Source organism: Indicator indicator, chromosome 9, assembly GCF_027791375.1.
Source record: "Indicator indicator isolate 239-I01 chromosome 9, UM_Iind_1.1, whole genome shotgun sequence".
NCBI lineage: Eukaryota > Metazoa > Chordata > Aves > Piciformes > Indicatoridae > Indicator > Indicator indicator.
In genome coordinates, this window is record NC_072018.1 from 23,265,604 (window position 1) to 23,288,664 (window position 23,061).

The 23,061-nt window shown below is 37.2% G+C and overlaps 1 protein-coding gene across 1 annotated transcript in view; it reads left to right on the forward strand.

Annotated features, from left to right (window-relative positions):
- The first annotated feature begins 6,857 nt into the window (after nt 1-6,857).
- The window catches only part of LDAH (lipid droplet associated hydrolase), a 91,020-nt gene continuing 74,816 nt past the window's right edge, over nt 6,858-23,061 (forward strand). Inside the window, exon 1 of the mRNA XM_054383716.1 lies at nt 6,858-7,016. Within this exon, the coding sequence (XP_054239691.1) occupies nt 6,863-7,016 (154 nt within the window). The 5' untranslated portion in view covers nt 6,858-6,862. The remainder of the gene's footprint in view (nt 7,017-23,061) is intronic.

Below are 23,061 nucleotides of genomic sequence, written 5' to 3' on the forward strand. Positions count from 1 at the left end.
ACCTACTGCTGACATTAACCATGATGTTCTTTTGGTTCTCTCCATGTTTTTGTCTCATCTCTTCCATTTCAATCCTGTTCCTCTTGTCATTTGTTTAGACAGGCCCTTTACTCAGATTTCTCATTTCAAGAAAAAAGTAACTGATATAAACTTGTTGAAAATCTGATCCCTCAAATTTTACCTCAAAAGAAATTGTGGCACTAACTAGAAACAAAAAGAGTAGCAACTAATACGTGCATTATTATTTGCACCTCAGATGAACACAGGCTTTGTTTACGTTTGTATTTTTCCATAAGCATGCGTTGGCAGGGTTTGGCAGGATTATTTTGATGGGAGGAGCTGGGTGATAGTTCAAGGGTTATTCTTGTTTTGAGAAACAAATCTAGCAGTGTATCCAGCATGGTGAATTGACTTGAATCCTCTTGCTACTCGAACTGTAGGCATGTATGTTGGAGCAGTGGCATGTCAGCACCCCTGCAGCATTGCTTGTAGAGACACTGTTTTGGCTGTTTCATCACTTTCTCCAGCCTGTTCAAGTACCTGTCCTGCCCACCTGATCAGCAGAATGGTGAACATCACTGTTGCTTCTTACTGCGAAGGACTTAGGAATCCAGGCCTCCTATTAGTAGTGTAGAAAATTATATTACTGTAATGACTCTGGGAGCTAATGCTATCTGGTATTATTCTATTTGGCTCTTATTTATCTCTCTTGTTCATTAGTTCTCCGGTTTCCCTTGTTCTTTATACAGACCTGCATCCAGTGTATTTTCTTTCTCTGCTAGCAGTGCCTTCCTAACCTATTTAGGTTAGTAAATGAATATTGGAATGTACAACAGCTGCAGTAAATGTAAGAAGGAGGTGGTAAGCAACAAACACAGGTTGAGAGATTACTGGAGAATGCTGTTATGACTAGTAAATTGGTGAATAGACAGTATTTTGACTAATTCTTTTCTGTCCTTATTAGAAAGCAATAAAACTGACAGTAGCTGGAGAGTTGATTTGAAGGTGAGGTAAACATGATATAAGGACACATTTAAGGTGAAATATTAAAATGGGCAGAAAAGAAAAAAAAACGTGTTAGGTGTTTTGAATTTGGAGCATATCTTAGGCTAAGGAAGAACGACTTACGTGGAAATATGGAAGAAACGTATAGATGTAAGTGATAGCTCCATAGGGAGATTCATGCTGAACAGCACATTGAAGGATGAGGGAAGCCAAATCAAGGACAGCATGATACTAATTGGATTGGTTTACAGACTTTTTGCTTTGATATCTGCTCCTTGCTGTTATTCATTATGCTCTTTGAGCTTTGCCTTACTTAGCAAGAACAAAGAGAATAGCACTGTCCATTAAATAGTGAATCTTATTCTGATAGGAAGTGGAAAATGAATTATTTAGCATAAGGTGAAATAGCAGTTGCTTTTTAGTGGTTTTGCCTGTCATTGCTGCTGAAAGACTAAGTTTCTTCAGACACTTAACTAGTGCATGCTGTGATTTAAATGCATGCATATATAGGTTACCGGTACTTTAAGTCTATATTATCTATATGTTGTCTATATTATCTGTATGACTTAAAGTGTTGTCCAACACAAATGTGAGGCTTTTTTTTTTTTTTTGATGTAGAAGAAAAAGAAATAAAGACTATAGAGCATGTGGTTACAGAGCCAAATATTTCTTTTTTTTTTTTTTAAGGTACAGAGCTATCCTTTTTACTAGATAGTAGGAATCAAATCAAAAGGCAGAGTAGCATCATCTTTTAGCAATTTTTCCAAAGGTCTAGACCATAAGCAAACTTGCATGTTTTCTCTTAATACCACTTAAAATTTCATCTTGTGCATATGTCATCATTATCTGCTCTTTCACTTTTTTTTGTAATACATTCTGCTGTTTCTCTCTTATTGAAGCAATACTCTGTGAAAGGCTGGCAACTCTTCTCCCGCATAATTCACATACCTGTTCAATTTTGAACATGCTGTTTTGGGTGGTGATATGTGCTGAGCTTTGAAAGCCACTAATACTTCTTTCTGTATTCACACACAAGTGTGATTGGTTCTTGTTCATGAAGTGTAATATGATTTTAACCTAGTCTGTAATCATGGTATTACATGTAAGTTTAGCCCAGTGGTTCCCAGAATACTGATATTCAACATAGTCCACATTCAAATAAACAATTATACAAAATGTATACTTTGCAGACTTTCCTGTACTTGTGACTCTCTTCTCATGCTATGCATTCTGAACTTTTGGTTTTCCTTTTGATTTTCTAATGTAAAATTCTTGCTTTTTTGCTTAGTTTCCCTGCAGGCAGCTAGGAAAGTTCATTTGCAAGAATGCCTTGATATGAGTCTGCTGTTTTTGTGAAATTTGATGGTCAGAAGAGACCTGGCATGGTTTTTTCCCTGGAAACATTCTTTACCATGAGGATATTGTAATTCAGCAGCAGATTTTTTCATTCTCTCACATAGAAATTCTCTCTTTACTTGACTGAGGTTTTGCTAACGTTGGAGTCTAATCTCAGAACACATATTTAAAGTTTTAGTATTCTCACCTGTTATTCATGCCCACCACCTTCTGTTTATTTCTATGTGAGATTTCATTTTTAAACTCCCCAAGATCTTCCTCTGGATCCAGTATTTTAGTGCAGTATTTGGTGGGAAAGCTGGCTTCAAAAGCTACCTTCTTTTGTCCAGTAGATCTCAGTGCTATGTACAAATGAACAACTTTTTCTTCTGTTGTGACTAAAAAGTTTCACCGAATTCTATTTTTTTTGTTCTGTAAAATACTCCATGTTATACCAAATTAAAACATCCTATTCATTTTCATGCAAATGAAACTATCATTACTTCATTAATTGAACTCATTTATTTAAACAATGGATTTCTTAAATTTCTTTTTAGGTCATCTACCATTAGGCTTGCATATGGGGGAATCAATTGCTTCCCCTTTCTTGTAATCTTTGGGAATCCCTACCTTAATTATGTTCATTATGTTTAAGAAAAAACAAGCCAAAGCAAAAACACACTCATTTGAGGTCATTTGATAGTTGGTCACTTTGAATAGTTCACAGTTTGTGATGCTTTAGCTCCTTAGAAAAAGTGAGTTACCATCCAGGTATGATTCAATAGATTGACAGGACATGATGTGTAGGACCTTTCACTGTATGCTGACATGTGTTCAATAAAACATATTCCACTTTTAGAATGTCATGTTTCTTTTAGTTATATTTATAGCTGCTGGTATTGTGTGAAGCCTCAGGGGACCCTCAGCCACCCCAAGGTAACTTCTCAGGATTTGCTTGTGCTTGTTATGACTCCAAAGCTACAGGTTTCTGGATGTTAAAGTTGCAGTGGCAAATAGAGGACCTTTATCATCTATGTAGTAACAAGGGACATGGACTTTGACATTTGAGCACTGAGCAAGCATAACTAGTTTTCTGAGACTTTTAAAGGAGTGTCAGCACAAACAAAACCAGATATATTATTGTTAAAAGAGAAAAGGAAATTAGACAAAACTTAGCGTCGTGTTCCAAGAACTGCAATGAAACATCCAATGCCCTTGCCAACTGAGTACTGTAGACCAGCAGTTGATGGTCTCAACCTCATGACTGCTTTTGTAAAGGTTGCCATTATACCACATTCCCCTCAAATTCTTTCATTTGCTGTTCCATCCACTTGAGTAGTAGTGCATGTTGAACTTTTTAAAGCCAAAACTCTCAGTGAGAGGTAAAGATTGGTTAAAATTCATGGTGGGCCTTCCTAATCCTTCCCAGGGTTTTAACCATCTGCTGAATAATTTTATACCAAATCAATGTAGACATGTATCATTGTGAGATCTGCAAATGTTTCCTGATTTCTTGATTCATCCCCTATAAAGCTCTTTAAAGTTTTTTCATAGCAGAGTAAAGCAGTTTGTTGGAACAGGTTGATGAGGGATGCATCTGTTCCTGATTTGAATCCACAAAATCTGAAGATAACACTCAGTTTGTGAGTCCTATGCTACTCTGCTGAAGAGCCATCTCTCTAACTGGTTTTGTTATGTTTGGCACTCACAAGGGACCACTTGTCAAATACAGGATTGGTATTCAGAAGTTATTTTCCCTACTTCTCTTCCACCAGGACAGCACACACATTCTTGGTAATTGCTTCGTGGTTACTAGTGGTAATGAAACACAAATTTTGTGATGATACTCTAGGTCCAGTTCTTAAAACCAAGTATCTTCCTGCATAGGCCTGTCCATAGTCCCCTGTATTGTGTCTCTGTGCAATATTCAAAAATAAACTGAGAGCAGTTTTCATTCTGCACTTTCTCTTTTTCTCATTACAGCTGTAAGCATGAGTAAGCTACACCCCTTTTCCACTTATCTCACAGATATTTTTGCACAGTCATCAGCAAAATTCTTCTGTTTTTCTGCATGAGGGCAGGGAATGGAGGGAATGACTCAGGGACAAAACAAATCGAAGGCATCAGATTACTGGGTCACTGTGTGATCCCAGGAAATAAAGCTGCCTAGATACTTTATTTGTTTTAGCAGCAGCCTGCTGCTCTGAACTGCTGTAGGTATAGATGTTTGGGTATTATTTGGTTATTTCATGTAACTGAACTGCTTCATTTGATGTCTCCATGGTATTAATTTTTAGCTTTGCTCATTTTTACTAATAACACCAAACAGTTGTTATTTAATCATCCAGTTTTATGTGCTGATGCTGTTGCTGCTTTTCTTACACAGTTGGTCAAGGTATGTGACTGATGTCATAACAGCTTCTAAAGTCTTTGGCCTACGTTTGCTGGTTTGATGTAGAAAATTTGACATCCACTGTTTATAGTTTGTCCAAAGAAATCCTTTGGAAGATCTATGTATCCTGTGTTCTCTCCATACACTTTCTGTTTGTGTTATACTCATTTTTTTTTAAGCTGGTACTTGTTAATTGAAAATAAAGCACTACCTGTCTTTTCTGCATTGCCTGATGTTTAACTTCAACATTTCAAAGCCTCAGATTAAAACTGGGGGAGGTAAGGAAATGTTGTTTTTACAAGATTGCTTTTTTAAGGTAGTCGAGTATTATTACTTACAGATTCATTCAGATCCATTCCTTTCAAGTTGTGTAGTGCTGAGAATTTTCCAGTGACTGTGAAAGTAGTGTTCCCCCCACCACATGGTCCAGTGAATGTTGTAGATTTTAGTGTTCAGTTATATGCCTAAAGCTTCATCAACTGAATAGGAAATAAAATTTGGAACCTTGTACTCAAAAGTGAATCATGCTTTTTCACTAAGCAAAAACATATGAAAGGCCTAATGTTATCCTTAACTAGATGTTTTTGCTGTTACCAAGGTCTTGGTGCTATGTAACAATATCCAGTTTTATTATAATTTTTTTGGATCTTATTTGACCCTATTCTCGTTTTGTTTGAATTACTTATCCGAATTCCATGCGCTGATGGATTCTGCTATATAATTTATACACAATATAGTGGCTTTTGAACTTGGGAAAACACCATTAAAAGCAATTGCACTTTTATTTGTTAATTTCAAGATGAGATTTACCAAACAGTTTTCCTACAGTGGCTGCATGTGAAGTCCTTGAGAGTTCCTTTTGAGAATTGCTGGCCTACAATCTTGGGATGTTTTGCTTACGTTTTTTTTCTTTATATAGTTCAATCGACTTTCACGGCATACTAGACAGAGATACTAAAGACCTATCTCTTAGATTAGCCACTAGACTTAATCTTTTTTCTTTCCTTGTGTGTGACTTGAATTACCATTTAATGATAGCAGAAACACTGAAGTTGGACTGCCTTTCCCATTATAGACTGTCATTTATTGGATAAAGAATGTGTTTTAATTCCTGTAAGTTTTTAAAGTCTGTTTAAGCCAGATCTCTTGCTTCAGAAGCCTGCAATATGGTTCTTACAAGATTGGAGATATTCTCTAGAGCTTGAATAGGCAGATGCTTGTATATGTCATCATTCATCTTGAGCACATTTTAATTCATATGTAGTGACCTCAGGTAGTAGCTTGTTTACTGAAGGAAAAATACAAGAGTTTGGTTAATCATCCAGTTCCAAAGTGACGGTCTAATGAAGATTTCATAAATAATAAAATACATGAACTGATGAACATGTCTTGTTTGGCAGCATGCAGTTTTATTTCTGATCACTGCAATCAAATAAACAGATCATTTAAGAAAAGTTACAATGGTGAGCAAAAATATTTGCCTGAATTGATTGTATCTTGATTAGATTTAACTGACAAAGGCTCTGCCTTTAATCCATTGAAAATTTCTGGAAAAGTAAGTTAGATTGAGTTTTAAACGAGGAGCTCTCCTGGTGCTGGAAGGCAATTTAGCAATTAGTGTGTTCCTTTAGGGATTTATTCTCATTTTTCAGGGGGCTTGTTTGTTTGATGGTTGTTGGGTTTTTTGTTGTTTTCAAGTGATGTTGTGGTCACGTAGCTGAGGCACAGAGAACCTGCGAAAAAAGTTCTGTTTGTTTGGTATTTATTCTTTTTTGCTTTCAAATAGGTTTCAGCTGAATTTTTTAGTGGATAGTGTGACTAAGAAATTTTAAATTATTTGCCTTTAAGGTAGGATAGACCTTATTGTCCAATTCATCACCATACATTTCTGTGACAACAATTGAAAGATGCTTTTTCTTGTATAGTAATAATATGTATATCAACTTCTGCTGTATATTCAAACATTAAGTACCAAATTGAGCCTTTGTTTCTTGGAGATGACAGCAGTTTGGGGAACACAGCTTGAGAGTTTTTGCAGTTATTCCATAGGAAGATGTAATAGCAGAGAGTCAGCAATGTAAATATCTACTGATGTATTGTAACAGTATCTTACTCTGTCCAATAGCAAACATGAAGTCGGCTTCAGAAGAGCCAGTCCCATTACATGAAGAATTTATCTACTGTTGTGGAGCTGCTACCCATGTCTTGAAGTGTGGGCCATGGAAGGACCTTTCAAAAGATGAAAGCAAAAATCTACCTAGGCTTTTATTCATGATTATTCCTGGTAAGGGTCTTTTCTTGTGTTCGTATGGATATGTGATGATTGGAAAAAGGATGTTCAGTTTCAAAAATCCTAGAATCATGGAATGGTAGGGGTTGGAAGGGATCTCTGTAGATCAAGTCCAACCCCCCTGCCAAAGCAGGATCACACAGGAGTGCATCCGGACGGGTCTAGAAAGTCTCTAGAGACTCCACAACCTCTCTGGCCAGCCTGTTGAGTGCTCTGTCACCTCATGTTGAGGTGGAACATACTGTGTTCCAGTCTGTATCCATTGCCCCTTGTCCAGTCACAGGACACCGTTGAAAAAAGACCGGCACCTTCTTCTTGACACCTATTCTTCAAGTATTTGTAAACATTAATAAGATCTCCTCTTAGTCTTCTCTGTTTTTTTTTTTTCTCCAAACTAAACAGCTCTCGGTCTCTCAGCCTTTCCTCATAAGACAGGTGTTCCAGTCCCTTAGTCATCCTCTTAGCCCTTCATTGAACTCTCTGTAGTATATCACTCTCCCTCTTGAACTGGCCCCTGTATATGGCCAAAACATCTGTAGTACTACAGTGGTGAAATTTCTGTTGCCTTTGATTACTACTGTTGTCTGTGTTCATAATGGTGCCATAAGTTAAAACTGAGAAATTAGGATGTCTCATTCATTTACTCAATGATGGTGTTTTACTAACAGTATTGTGGGTTTTTGACATTGTTCTCCTTCCATTTATTTCCAGCATGTTGAAGTCATACTGCAGTATCAGCTATGTACCAACTGAAAAAGATATTTGAAGGAAAATTCTGGATCCATTATTTCTTTTAAAGTTTTGAGTTTTTTATAGTAAATTATTTTTAGCTTAAGATTTTTACACATGAATTTTTATGATAAGCCTCTCAAACTCAGTGAGCATTGTATAGTTACAGGTAATATTTAAATCTGGTCATCTTAAAATTGAAGCTCTAACTGAACTTTCATTAAGCATACATGAAAATTAATGGAGAAGACAATGAACTGTAGTTCTGTCATTAACAAAAGCAGAGCTTGAGCCTGTTCAAACACAGATACTGTGACTCTTTCACTGCCATAGAGTGTGCAGATTTCTAATGCTTCCTGTAGTTTACTTGAATGTATCTGGTGCTATTGTTACTTCTTCAAGGATTAATGGTGCAAATAATGACTTTTCTAATTACTCAATCTTTGACTTGCTGTTTTTGTTAGAATATACTCTGTGGCTTGTAATAGGCCAGTGTATGGGTTGGTTCTTATTTAATGGTGGAAGAGAGCACAGGTTCAATTTTCCATTTTTTTGGAAAGGTTTTTGAAGCCCCATGGAGTATTTCATGTTATTTTCTCTGGACACAATGACTTTATGACTTTGCTTCCTGGTGCTGAATAATAGTCTAACTTTTAATCCAGTGACAGTGAAGTTTATTTTTTTTTCTTAACTGAAGAGAAGAAATAAGCTTTGTGGGAACTTTTTAAGTCAGATACTGCATAGTGTAACTCTTTAGTAAAAGACTATCTATGGATCCAAGTAGTCAAACAGTTTTCTGGAGGTACAAGCTTGATCAGGTGCTTTTGAATTGCTACTTTCTTCCAGTTAAGACATTTCTGGAAGGCTTAAATGAACAGCTAAATGTTTCTTTTCCAACAAGTTCTGAATCTTTCACCTCTTTTCAGGTTGTGATATTCTTGTGTTTGTGTTGGTAGTAGAGCCTGTAACTAGGGTAAATCTGTGAAGCAAACTTAAATTGGTAGAAAGATTTTTAGGTGAAGAGCACAAAAGTCAAATATTAGCAGTCATGGTAAGGTGCCTCTGCAAGGCATGTAAGTTATTCTGCTTAAAAAAAAAAAAAAAGGAGCCTCAGAGACTGTATGGGTTCTAAATTCATCACAGGAAACTTTTTGTGCAAGAAAATGTAGTGGCAGGACTACATGGAGCTTCTTTTCTGCAGAGCAGTTCTGTGAAGACTCCTTAATAACATCTTACATTAAGTAGATGTGTATCCAGAAATGGGTATCAGTGTAATATTCAGAGTGCTTCTGTCACGGCCTGCAAACTTTGCAGCAGCTGATTTATGGCTTTACTCTTATTTCAGAATTATGTTGGTTAAAAACCTGGAAGTTTCCTCACTGAGAAAACAATTACAAAATACAGCAACCACAATAATGCTATCTTATATTAGATACCCAAATTCAGTAGTGAATTGTAACCCAAGTTCATTGCTGTGGTTGGCAGGGAACTGCCTAGGACCTGGCATAACATAATGCAGATTTGATTCTCATAAATCAGATGTTTTTTTCCTACTGGTTTATGTCTCATTTTTAGCCTTCAAGGGAAATTCTATCTGCCAACACAAAAAACACAGCCTTAGGACAGATCCGGACATTTGGGTCATCTGGCAACATGTTCGTGTACCTAAACAGTTAGGATTAGATAGCATTCCCTTCATGCTTTTGTAACTTCCCAAGTATGAAATGTGGAGCCTTCCTGGAGTCCAGCAATTTTCACACTTGAAAGGCATGTATCCTTAGTTGAGATTTTTTTTAAGGAATGAAATAAAGAGGGGCAAAAGAATAGCTTGGTACAGGTCAAGAAAGGAAATGTCCAGTCAAGGGCAGCTCTCACTCAAAAAGGAGAGTATGCCCAGCTGAGTGCTCAGTGATCAAAACTAAACACAATTAGTCCTACTGCATGTGATACATTGTTCTGCATATTACACTGATCTGGTACATTTCCAGTCCTAATGAAATTCATGCATATGATTTTGTTTATAAGTAATCAAACAAAATGGGCTTGGGGGTGAGAATGATGATAAAGTTCTCGACCTCTGCTGGAATCAAATTGTTGCCAGAGATTTGAAAATAAATCCTTTGTAATTATTTTTGGTTTGGCTTATTTTCATTCAGATTTCTTCTTAATGGGGAGGACTTAACTCTGAACTGCCTTATTTAAAAAAAAAAAAGGAGGAGGCAGGAGAGAGATGACTCTAAAATGTTGTACTCTGAAATTAATGGCAAAATTCCTGCTGATTTTAAATGAGGCAGGATTCTACCTCCTGAGGAATGATAGGTCACTGTGCTTGAAGCAGTTGCAATCAAGAATGTTCAGTGGAGTTCAGTCTCATTCCACTGCAACAAGATAATGTTTTTATTAATAGAAGTCTCTGTACAGTTAGGATTTTAATAAAGTTTTACTATATTGACATTTTTAGTATGCACTTTTTTATTTCCTCCTGTAAACAAAAACATCTGTATAGGAGTAATAATGTGTTTACTGAAGTAATTAGTGTGTAAAAGGCACCATTTTTGCTCAGTCCAGAATATATGTGTATACTTGCTTGCCTTAATGTGAATACTTTTCTATTAAAATCAATGAAATTTACTCATCAAAATGTGTACAGTTAGAGGATCAGTCCATGGTTTTCTGGAAATGTAGGTGTTGGGGAAAGGACAGGAATTACTTTTTCCTCCTGTGTAATAAAGGTCTATTTTTGTATTTGCAGTGTTTGTTTAGTGTAAAATTAGCAGTGAAGTATAAAATGTACTGCAACAATATTTAACATTGCTTGGGTTCATTGAAAACCAGGATCCACAAAGTGTAATGGGATATTTTTTTACTGCTTTAAGAGCATCTGTCTGTTTGTCTGTGTATTTATGAAATGTTTAGCTTTGTAAATAAATGCAGTACAGAGTTTTAAAAGCACCATGCTGTTTAGCTCATGAAGTTTTGCCTTTCATCAAGTTTTTCTTGCATTTCATTGCAGGAGTGCATTGCAAGCTCTTCATTCCAGGGTTCATAATTTTTGTTACCATTGCTGTAAACTAGGCAATTTTGATATTTGCAATCTTGTACTCAGGAAACATACTTCATGGTTGAAAATGTATAATGTAAATATTTTTTTTTTGTGTGGTAAAGCATGCTACACAACTTTCATTTATTAATATACAGAAATAATTTCAGAATTTGGTTCTTTGGCATGCATGCAGAGAGCTCTATGCTTGCCAAGTTTCTTGATCTGCCTGCTTGCACTTGGATTGCTGCTGGATTGTTGGATCTTCTTGCTGTTTTACCAATTCATGCAGTGACTCTGTGATATTTAAGGCCTATGAGAACTTAACCAGACACTTTATTTTAAAGTATAAAGATTTAATCTCCTGAGCTAATCCTCAGAGTGAAGAGCTGCTTATGGGCTTCTGCACACAATAGGAAGTGAGGGTTTGGATTCTGATTTTCTCCTAGGAGTAGTTGCATGCACTTACATCAACAAGAACATTGTAGCTTGAAGACAACTGTTTCTCATTAGTGAAAACAGTGCAAACAATTTGCCTGGATTATAACAAGTCTTTAATGTGTTCTTCCTTGAAGTGAGACTTCCTGTTAGCTTTAAAGTCTTTGAAACTCTATTTTTGACTGCAATGTAGAGACTCTGAAAAGCTTTCAATACATTATAAGGCTTTGTCTTCACTTGCTGTTTTGGTATTTAGTAATCACCACCCTCAGCATTTGCATAAGAAAAGTTCTATTAAAAATCACTATATAATAAGACTTTGTACTAAAACTAATTGTATGGCCCTGAAGCTTAGTTCCTTTGTGTTTTGGGGTTTTGGCTCCCACTATTGCAGCTTTTTAAAAGTTGTTAATCATTCACTTTGCTCAGCAGTCGCTGGAATGAATAGTTTTTCAGATGTTTAACTGTCAGCACAGAGAATAAGGGCTTTGCTTAATAATAAAAAACAAATCTATTTCCTTATTCTACAAACTGTCAAGCATTCCAGTTCTCTTCAGGTTGGTTTTAGGATGTGTTTTGATTTAAACAAAAATTGTGATTAAATGTGCTTGTCGATGTGCGATCTCTATGTTATAAACATTGAGGAAATGGCCTCAAGTTGCACCAGGGGAAAGTTAGATTAGATACTAGGAACAATTTCCTTACTGAAGGAGTGTCAAGTATTGGAATAGGCTGCCCAGGGAAATGGTGGAATCACCATCCCTGAAGATCTTCAAAAACATTTAGACATGGCACTTTGGGTTACGGTTCACTGGGTATGGTGGTGTTAGGTTGACAGTTGGATTTAATGATCTTCTTTAATGATCTCTTGGATTTAAGATGTCTTCTCCAACTGTAACGATTCTATGATTTGTCTACAAGAGCTGCACTAAATCTAGTAAGGACTCATAGTATAGGCAGATTAGGTTGCAGCATGTTTTTTCTAGCAGCCTTGGCCAGATTTTAATCCAGAATCCTTTAAGTGAATCTTGGTAAATAATGTATCATTAAATCAATAGAAGACAGATTAGATCATAAATTCCTAGGTGCTTCATATAATCAGTAGCTAGAGATGGACACTGCTGTGAGCATTTCTGCCTGATGAGAGGTTAGGTTAGCCTGAGATGTTGTGAAGTCTTCAGCGGTGGAGATCATCAAAACTTGACTGGGCAACCTGCTCTAGCTTAACCCTACATGAGCAGAGGGTAGGTTAGGAGCTTTTGGGTGATCCCTTCTGGCTTCAGTGATCCTGGAGGTGTGACCCAGGGACTGGCTATCCAGGCTTCTTGTCCAGGAGTGGATTCTGATCTGGATTGGAGTATCTTCAAAAGGTAGTAAAAAATCAGTATACGGATAATATTAAAGAAATACTTGATTAAAATTACCCAATCTTTCAGGAGGTGCATTTTAAGGTTCCTTCTCATTTTCTTCACAGCCATGCTGCGTAGTGTTGCATTTAGCGGAGGGTAAATGTAGTGAGAGATGAGTCTTCATGTGTTCTAGCTGGTCCTTAGAGGGGCTGATGTGGCTAGATTTACCTCTTAATAGATATGCCAGTTTAATATTAACACTATAGGCCTGACACCAGACACAGGAACAGCTGGTCTGCTGTAGGTCCAGCTACATTCAAAAGAAGCAGCTGGGTGCACGCATAGGACAGTTTGCCTGCATGCAACATGCACAGAGTCTTTACAGTTGCTGGCAGTAATTACTCTGAAGTACAACCTAGGTAGATAGCTCTAAAGCTGTCTTCATAGTTACAAGTTTAAAACCTCCTGGGGAATAACTCAGGCACAGCTGAGGTTGAGACTCTTACCCTAAAGGTGTCCCTTCTGTTGTTTGGCCTAGAAATTGTCATCCCTACTACAGATACAAAACCAGGACAATATTTACACCTTGCATCTACTATTGTGTAGACTGTGGAGGGTGGGACTGTGGTCAAACCACTATTCCCTTATCAGTTCCACAAGCACTCAGGCCATTGTGCGGGTGGTCAGTGGAGGAATGAGCCCGCAGGCCCAGTCAGTGGAAGAGTATGTCTCCATGCCTTCCCAGTGTAAAAGGCAGCACAGGCACTGAATCTCCACCCTCAGTCACTATATGCTTACAAATAATATTTTCTTTGGCGTTTTCCACTGTTTTGTGCTTTTAACATGTAGTGTTTTAACATGGAAATTGGGTTCTTTGAATATTAGGAACAAAAAAGAACTGAAAAATGGTAAAGACTGTAGTACTTAGACATAATATGGAAGAGTGTGCCAGGAGAGGGAGCTCTTTTAAAGATTAGCATAAGCGGTTTTGGAAAGCTTATTGCTGTAGTAGCCAGCTATGCTATGCACTAGCAGGCTTCAGGCTCTCATCTGAATGCATGGGTAAGCCTTGACTGTTTCTGCACTGTGTACATGTCACCAAAAAGTCAGTAGTTTTATAAGATTGTTCACGTGACAATGATTAATTGGTTCTGTTGATTTTTGAGGATCGTTAAAATGACTTTTACTTGCGTTGGGAGAAGTGAGACAGATACTCACTGTATATAGAGTTCCTTTTTATGTATTAGCTTATCAGCAGCATTTACCTGTTCTGTGGTATTTGCAGTACTTGAAATTAAACTTACTCCTGAAGATACTACGTTTGAGCAGAAAATTTCATTGTAGAACATCACATTTGACTGCAAGTTAGCCAGGAGAGGAAGAGAAACTCTGCAGTCTCTCCTGCACAGCTACAAAATACAACTTGAAGCAACCACTTGATGCTTTGGGTGTATTACTTGCCTGCTGGGATGCTTTTCAGACACATTTTCGGAAAGCTAACTGGTGTGCCTAAAATTTCCAAGAACATTTTTCCCTTTATCCCAGCTGCCTATATTAGGGCCTTTATATGATCAACATCATGTAGTAAGAGCCCACCTGCAAAGTCTCTGCAGTTGTCTACTTTATTTGTAGGTGATACTTAAGTCTTAGAACCCTTCTTTGGATTTGGGCAGCCTGTAAGGAGACTGATTGGAAGGACTGGGCAATTCATATAGCCCCTGTGTTCAAGTAACTTTTAGAACCATCAAGTAACGTATAAAGCAGTTGTTGCTGAGCCTAAAGTAGTGTGGAAGTTAGAAACTGTTTGTAGAGTATATACTAAGACCCACCAGGCACTGGAAATATGAGAGTTAGTGCTTGGAGCACTTAGAAAACTTCATAATGCCATTACTTCAGAATCCAAAATGTTTGTCAACAATACTGGCATAGGTACTCCTGTTCCCACCACATTGTGTCAATCCACCCCTTGGTTATGCCAGAACAATAGTTAAAGAGTTCATGCTGTGAATTGAATAAATACATACGTTTATTTCTGGGGTCTTTCTTGAAGCTGGAACAGTTCCCTCTTTGGGTTCACAGCATGGCCCCACAAAGTTGTGCCAATGTGATTCAAGGGCTGGTGAGCCATGGTAGGGGGATGGGGATGACAGTCAAGGGAGAAGGTGGGACTTGCTGCAGATCTTCTTGTTAAATTGTGGTGTCAGTTCACAACGTGCAGCACATATATGTGAGTTCCCATGCTCAGTCTTGAGGCAAATCTGGAAGGAGTTGGTACCCCACCAGTCATACCAGGTGGTAGTGATTCGCTGAGAATGCCTCTCCCTTGTGGCTTCTGCCTTTATTTGCACTGCAGCTCCAGATGAAGCTGCCAGCTCTTCACATTCGACCCTGAGTTCTCAGATTTTGATGTGGAGAATTTGTATTTTACATTGCTTTGACTTTTTTTTCTGAATACAAGAAATTGGTGGGAAAGGAGTTTTCTTTCCAGTCATTAGTATACATAGTGCAAAAGGAATCAGTGAGAACAGACTACACTGCAGAGTTAAAGGTTTGTGTAGTGTACCAGGTAGAAGCAAGATAACATAAGTTCTCTTTTCCCTGTGATGACAGGTGAGCTTAGCAGATAAGGTAGTAAGCACACAGCTTTCTGTTCCAGTGACACATTAACACAGCAGAACACTTTTGATTCACATTTGCATGGGGTATGTGTTATACATAGACATGCTTTTTGAATTTGCAATTGAACGAGAGCAAAAAACCGCACACAAAATCCTCCAACTGATGTCTTTCTGCCATTTCTTCCAACTTCTGTAGCCACTTCTTTATTTCTTGTATTAATATTCACAGCTTAGCTATGAGATCAATCTTATTTTCAGATGACCATGTATTTACTCGGATGTCAATGCATATAAGGTATTGTTAACTAGTGGAGTTTTTAGTGGTTAGTAATGCTATAATTTTCCTGCATAGATTATTTGATCTATTTATTTCTCATAAAATGAGAATAACATCAGGCACATGAGGACTTGTCAATGGGTTGTGCTGTCTCAGCTCACACCAAGGTACTGTGAGGGCTCTACCCTTTATTTCACTAAGCTAAATACTTGGACTTACTGATAACATGATTCTTGGGGGATAACAGTAATTTGTCAGTAACTATTTGATTGCTACTTTTAACCTACATAAAAGTTTGAATACATAAGTCATTTTCCTTCACATTTTTCTGAGGGATAGAGGACTCAATACACACAAAATTTGGCTAGAAGACATGAATGCTTGTAGACAACGCCCTGAAGAAAGGTGTTAAGTGTGTTCTATCCCATTATATAAATTTGAAAAGTCAGTTCTAGTACACTGCTCTTCATTATTTTTGCTGCTTATGGACTGCTTGTTTGTGACAAATATTTTAAAATATGCTGACAGTTTTGCTTTCTTTACTTGGTCAGCCTACGAGATTTCATTTTCTTCAGAAAAGAAAAAAATATGTTTAATTAAAGTAAAACCTCCTCATGCAGAAAGGAACCTTTATGTCAGATCTAGGCCTGAAATAAGCCACTTTTGTTGAATTTCCCAGTGTACCATAAGTACCTCTGGTGGGGACTTGGCACATTTGAGCTTGTTAAGTTTGAGGAGGCAGAGTAATGACAGGATGGTTGAACATCCAGCTGTGCTTGACAGTATTTCCCTCCACTAAATCTGGGTGGCAGATGTGACTTACTCAAATGACTTACTGAAATTTCTCAATCCACAGTCTTCTATTGGTGTCCTCTCCCTGCTAATGCAGCGTTGTTTTCAGCATGGATCTTTCCTGCCTGCCTGTGTGCAACATAATCAAGGGAGGAAGTGATCCTGCTCCTGCAGCATGCAGAGGCTGAAGTTGTCCAGAGTTACAGAGAAGCTGTGTTCTATGGTAATTTGCTTGATTTGACCATTTTAAAAGGATGAGTGTCTATTCATGTGGTGTCTGAGGCGGGAGGAAAAGAAATTACTTACTGAAGGGTGTACCTATGAAGGAAATCCAGTATTTCCATGTTCATGGTGTACAAATAATGCAATTAAAATGTTTAAAGCCTCAGCACCAGTATATAATGTCCTGTTTCCTAACTGGCATCTGCTATCAGAATTACCTGAGCTGATAAGGATTTACCTTGATCTTAAATATTTTGACCTAATTATCTCTGAAAATAATAAACAACAAATAGCCCCTTTGACATTTTGACATATGACCTTATTTCTCTCCCAATAGTAACTCCTATGGACCACTGAAGCTACATTAGAAATAAATTTGACCTATTATGTTCTGTATCTAGATTATGTAAAACAGTATAGCCAAAAATTAAGTAAGTCATAGCTCTTGCTCTTGTTTTCCTCTTACAGGCTTGATGGAAGATTTTGGCCGTTGTCCTGATTTCCATTTTTTGAATCAATCTTGGGTATTCTTTACTAGATTTTAAAAAATCCTACAGATTTAGATAACTGCCTTCCACCTTTAAGTTTTAGATCTTTTATATCTGGAATCTTTTCTTAAGGGGCAAAAGCTCTTTGCAGTAGGTCTTAAGTGGCTAAAAATTGTGCTTATGAAGCGACTTGTGTTTATGAGTGGTGCAACTGTTTGCCTGCATGAAGTGTTTAGGTTGAAATTTTCACCAGAGTATCTACTTGGGACCTGTACTACTATGCTAATTACAAGGCCTTTTCCCTCAATCAGATACAGTAGTGTCAATGTACAGAATTTTTTTCCAACACTGTGGATTGGTAAACCATGGATTATTCAAATGCAGAACAGTTTGTTTGGTTTGTTCTTTGGTCTTGTATTTCTGAAGACTGGTAATAAATGCAAATACAAAATTTGGTTGCAAAATCACCCTAGACTGTTCATTTCAAATATTACATTGCCTTGATAGTCTTGATACACAAAGAAAAAAAAGTGCAGAAATACATTTTCAGTCTTTTTTGTTCTGAAATCAATTCTCTTTGTGTTCTCCATTGCTATTTGTTTCCCATTTATCATCTTACTGTAAAAAACATCTTAAAAAACCAAAGCCTAATAACCTCAAAGCCTTCAAATCTGTGCTTCTCTTTTGTGTAGCTCTGACCAATGGTACAGCTTAGGGAAATCTCTGATTTGAAAATGTACTTTCTGGTGTCTTTTGACTGTATTGTTTGCTTCCTCCTCGTATATTATTCACTAGTGGTCAAATCTGCAGAGCCATTTATCTGTACAAAACAAATAATTTGTGGTTATCTTGGTTCTGAATTGTTTATTTTTCTTGTATTTGTCTTCTTCCTGCTGATGTTGTCTCTTTGGGGTTGTGTTATTCAGATGTTTCATAGGCATTCTTGTGAACCCGTTTGACATCAAGTCTCATGTTCCTCTTTGCACACTTCCTTTGTTCTCCCCTTTTCTTTCAGAAGGAGATTTGTTTTCTGATGGTCCAATTCTGCTTCAGGCCCTGAAGCTGACTGAAAAATTCCCACTGGGAATTCCAGACCTAGCGCAGAGCTCACTGTAGCCTCTCTGGCAGCACTGGTTTGTAAGATGGATTGGATCAGGCAGACGAACCACATCGAGGGTGTTAAAAGTAGTTAAATCTGCCTTCGTTTGCCTAAGCAGATTCTTAAGAGACTGTGTACATGCAGGTACTGAACGTGTTAATTTATCACTTCATGTGGATAAAATGGAACAAAAGATGTTTAGTTGTAAGCACCAGAAAATGCTGGTTTCTACCTTTAAAAGATGTGAAAAATACACCATTCCCTTAGAAATTTTTTTTACAGTTTTATATCTCAATCTTAACTGCCTTCCAAGAACCATTACTTTGCAGACATGTTAAAACACCCAAACAATAAAATCAAGGCTTTGTTTTGTTTTGTTTTGTTTTACTTTTTTTTGTACCTATTTTACCTGCTTGAGACTTTAGAAGTAACTATTGAAATACATCTGTGGACTTTATAACCCTTGTAATGTCACTTAATCACAAAGTCCAGTAAGTTTTCAGTGGCTAAAACTAGCTTTTCAGACTTTGTATCTTATCTGCCTGGGTTGCTGCTGTTAATCATTCATATGAAAAAACAGGCATGTGGTTCAATAATTTCTAGCTGGGAATTTTTATTCACAGGTTTCAGGCATGATTGTCACTTGGACAAAGGTAGTTGTATCATGCTAATTCAGGTTTATCAGACTGTCCATGGGATTTCCTCAGAGGTAAATGAACCCATATTTGCCCTGAAGGGGAAACAGCGTTGGAGAACAGCAGACAAGCTTATTTGCTTTGCAAAGTGCATGTAAAGAATGTGTATTGTAAAATTTTCTATGTTTTACAGCTGTATTAAACTAAAACCTGTGTATGTATATACATAGAAAAAAAATGTGTTCTTGAAAAACTTCTCTAATAAGCTGTTCCTGGCACCTGGTTGAGTCCTTCTGAGATTCCCTGTTTTCACAGCCCAAACAAATGCATGAAGGTGCTTTCCAGCCAAATTCACGATTCCAGAGTTAGAGAGGATCAAACAGAGTTTTCACATGTGTTTCTGTATAATGTCCTTGTAATTGTTTGTTTTTTGGCTGGTGCTGCTCCCCTAGCATATGGACTATAAATGAAGTACAGGATGAAAGATGCCAGTCCCCTAGGTGTGCAAACAGGTGGAAGCTTAATTGACATGAGTTTATGATGATGATTCAAATGTTATTTGACATGTTTTATTTGAAATCCCTTGACCCTTCACGTCAGAGAAACCTGTGTGTTTCCTTTTAAGGCCTGGTGATCAGCCATGGTGTCAGTTTCTGCAGTTTTCTCCCAAGTGTGAGAACATTATTGTGTTTTTTACATGCTCCATTTAAATCCTTCTGACATCTGCGTGGGCTGCTTTCCATTCATTAACATAGGGGAGTTGCATCTTCTTCCATAGTGCCTGGTCAGACGCCAAAGGCAGATTAAGTTTCCCTGAGCAAGGAACTTGTCATGTAGGCTCTTCGAGCTGGAGCTGGGAGCTTTGGCAGCAATGTAGAAGGCAGTGAGAATCACTGCCACAGAAATAATTTTTGTGTGGTCCTGCTGTGCACCCCTGGATTTCAGATCTGATTTATGGTTGCTCTCCTTTTGTTAGGGGAAAAAAAAAAAAAAAGAAAGAAGTCTGCATTTGTTTTTGTTTCAGGAGATTATCGTGTAAATACTGTGGCATACATAATTCTGAAACTGGGGATTATTTCTAAAATTAAACTCATCATAATTGCTGGCATATTTTCCATTTCTTCAGCGTTGTTTGTAAACCCACTGCTGGCCATGTATTTCCCTTCTTCTATTCATATAGCTGCTTTTATGGTGCTGCTGAAGTCCCACAGCAGACAAAAAGCATCTACTAGAGAGAAGCATATGAAGCGCCACAGCTGAGTGCCAGCTTCTGCTCCCACAGATGGTCAGACTTACAGAGACATAACTGAAAACACTGGGGAGCATCTTGCAGGGCAGAGCACAGAACCAAAAAGCTTGTTTCAGAACAAGGTGCAAGAAGCCTTGTTGCTGTTTGGGATGATTTAGCTATCCATAAATTTTATCTCCTTCACTGCCTACCACTCTTAGCACTTACTATGGACTGCTTAAATAAATCCTTTTCAATTTAGATATCCCTTCCAGAACTGCTAAGAATTATTTGCATTTTATGTTTTAGCCTCAATTTAACTTAAGCAAGCTATATACATTTTTGATCTACCTGTTTCTAGATAGAAGGCTTTTCCTGTATGTTTTGGTGTGTGTCTTTGTTTCTAGTCTGAAGCATTTTTCTGTTGGGATTTACATTGTACATTCTTCAATAAGCCTGGTAATTATTTTTGCACAGTTATCTAATGCTAGTTTTCTCTTAATTATAGTTTTACATTTCACATTAATATTTTCTGTTGCAGAATTCAAAATGCTTGACAGTTTTTAAGCCACAAAAACTGTCATTGCTTGTGGGGAGTAGCTATGGCCTGTAACTTTTAAAGTGAGCATTATATGCTTGTTTTACATGCAGAATTAAGCTGATTGCATTATGCTAGTGACATACAGGATTTAATTTTAAACTTCCCAAGTCTGAATAACTTCTTTTTTGCAAGTGCAGCATCTTAAATGCTGCATTTCATTTTCAGGCAGGCCGAGTTTGGGTTTATAACACATTGTATAGGAAATTTTGTGAAATCAGGGTCAAAGTTTTTCTGTAACAGTGATATCCTGGAGCTGGTATTTAGTCTCTACATCCTGTTCTCTACTGCTAGCTCTATTCAGAAAAAGGAAGCGGTTGGCATTCAACATCTTGGTTTGATGGAAATAGCATTGACAAATAGTGTTTAGAAGGCAGGCAAATGCATGTTTGTAAGTAATTTTTATGGGTTTTTTGACTATATAGATGACTAAAAGGTAGTAGTTCCAGTTCTTGAAGACCTGTATCTGCAGAATATAGAAGTGAATTTTATTTATCTTCTAATATCACTCAAAGTTACACCTCTGCACATTCAGTTGATATGTATCATTTTGCTTTAGTTGTGGGTGGAACAGATTGGAAAAGGAAGAAGTGGATTCCTGTCTTCAAATTAAAAATAGAAAGATTTTGATCTCAGTGTAGAATAGCTGGATGAAATGTTGTGTAGGAATCCTTCGGTAATTGAAACTTATAAGTACACCAAATAAAGTGGCCCCACAGTGTTATAATTCACCGTGTAAGTTGTCCATTTGCCACACTCTTCCCATGTTTAGAAATCTTCTGCAAGTTAAGTTTAATTTACAGTGTATTGTAATTTAGTGTCATGTTCTGCTGTGGTCACCATTTACAGCTATTGTTTAAAATACCTCTGAAACAACACAAACACTACTGAAAATTAAGCACAGTTGAAGGTAACTGCTTAAGATCTCCTTCTTGGTTCAGATGACTGCAATTTGAGATTTGCTGGCATGCATGAATGATTCAGGTGCCCTGAGGTGTCTGAGGATTGATGTGGCATTCAAGTAACTGGAGTAACCTTCAAATCATGGAGGTTAACACTGCATTTACTTATGGTTTCTATTTTTTGACACTTGGTTGCTGAGTGAAAGAACATAGGCATTTTGGGTTCCATGTACTACGAAATCCTTAAAATGCACAACTGAGTATTGCATTGCCTGGGTGCCTTTAGGGTAAACCTGGTAGTTATTTTTCTATATTTAGTTTAAAAAAAAAAGTCAACTGCAGATGAGCCCAAAATGTTGTTGATCAGATTGCTGTATTAAGCCCCATTAGCTGTTACTGTAACTCTGTTGTTGTATGGAAAAAATCTTTATGTAGTCACATTTTTTGTTTGCTCTCCTTAAAGTATTTGGCAGACAGGAGCTGAAGTAAAAACATATAAAATGACTGACTGCAGAGATGCATAACTGTATAAGGAGGTAAACATTCTCTGCTTATAAATATTGTGGATGCAAGCTTTCAAGAGCAAGAATCATTAATAATCATTTATTTGTCAGGACAAATCTGGAGTAAGACCACTGAAATTGAAAGTTCACTAAGGAATAAAGATACAGCTTCTTAACACAGGGTGATATCTCTATTGAAGTCTTTGCTGTTAAAATCTTTGTTGATTTTCCTTTCCATTTGTGCAAGTGGTTCTCATTCAAACCTTTTGAATGCATTTTAAAGTATCAGTAGCAGCTCTAACAACTGACCCCCTCAGAGTGTTACCATGAAGAGATGCTTATGAAGAATGGGGAAAGAGGTTTTCTTTGGCATTCATGTATTTTCTTTTTTATCTGCCTAAAACACATATCACGTTTATCACAGGCTAAAAAAATCTTCTTTCCTTCAAAAAAGTATTAGTGTCTTGAGTTTTGTGTAGTATTTGATGCAAAGCCTCACTGTTCAGAAGCAGTTCCTCACTACTCTTCAGCTGATGACTATTTACAGCTCAGTATTCTCAGCTGAGACTCAAAATATTTACATGTTAGGTTCAGCTGGATGATGATGATGGGAGAGAGTACTGAAATATTGTAAGACAGCTGTTGCCATTTCTTTCCTTGTTTTGCATTATTAAAGGAGAGAAGAATGAAAAGAAAGAAGTGATTTCTTGATCTCAAAATACCCAACTGCATTATATAGCAGGGCTAAGTGTGGTGCCAAAACATTGTACTACAAAAGACACACTTTATTTTGGATTCCTGCTACTTTCATCTTCAACCTTGCCAAAACACAGGTTTCCTCTATTGCAGCATCAATCCAAGGAGCTTGACAGATGATGTCTATATATGATTTTATTGTCTCTGAGGCCCTCTATATTATGCTTTCGATGTATGAAAATGTAGTGTGTTTGTATGGATGTGTGACCTCACACCTTATTTTTCTGGAAATCAGGTTGTGAGAATTTGATCATGCGTTCTGGAGTTTATACATTCAACAAGTTTTTATCTCAAAAAAAATCTCCTTTAGTGTTAAACTTACAAAGAGAGGTTTTATAATGTGTAACTGATACCATGGTACTGGG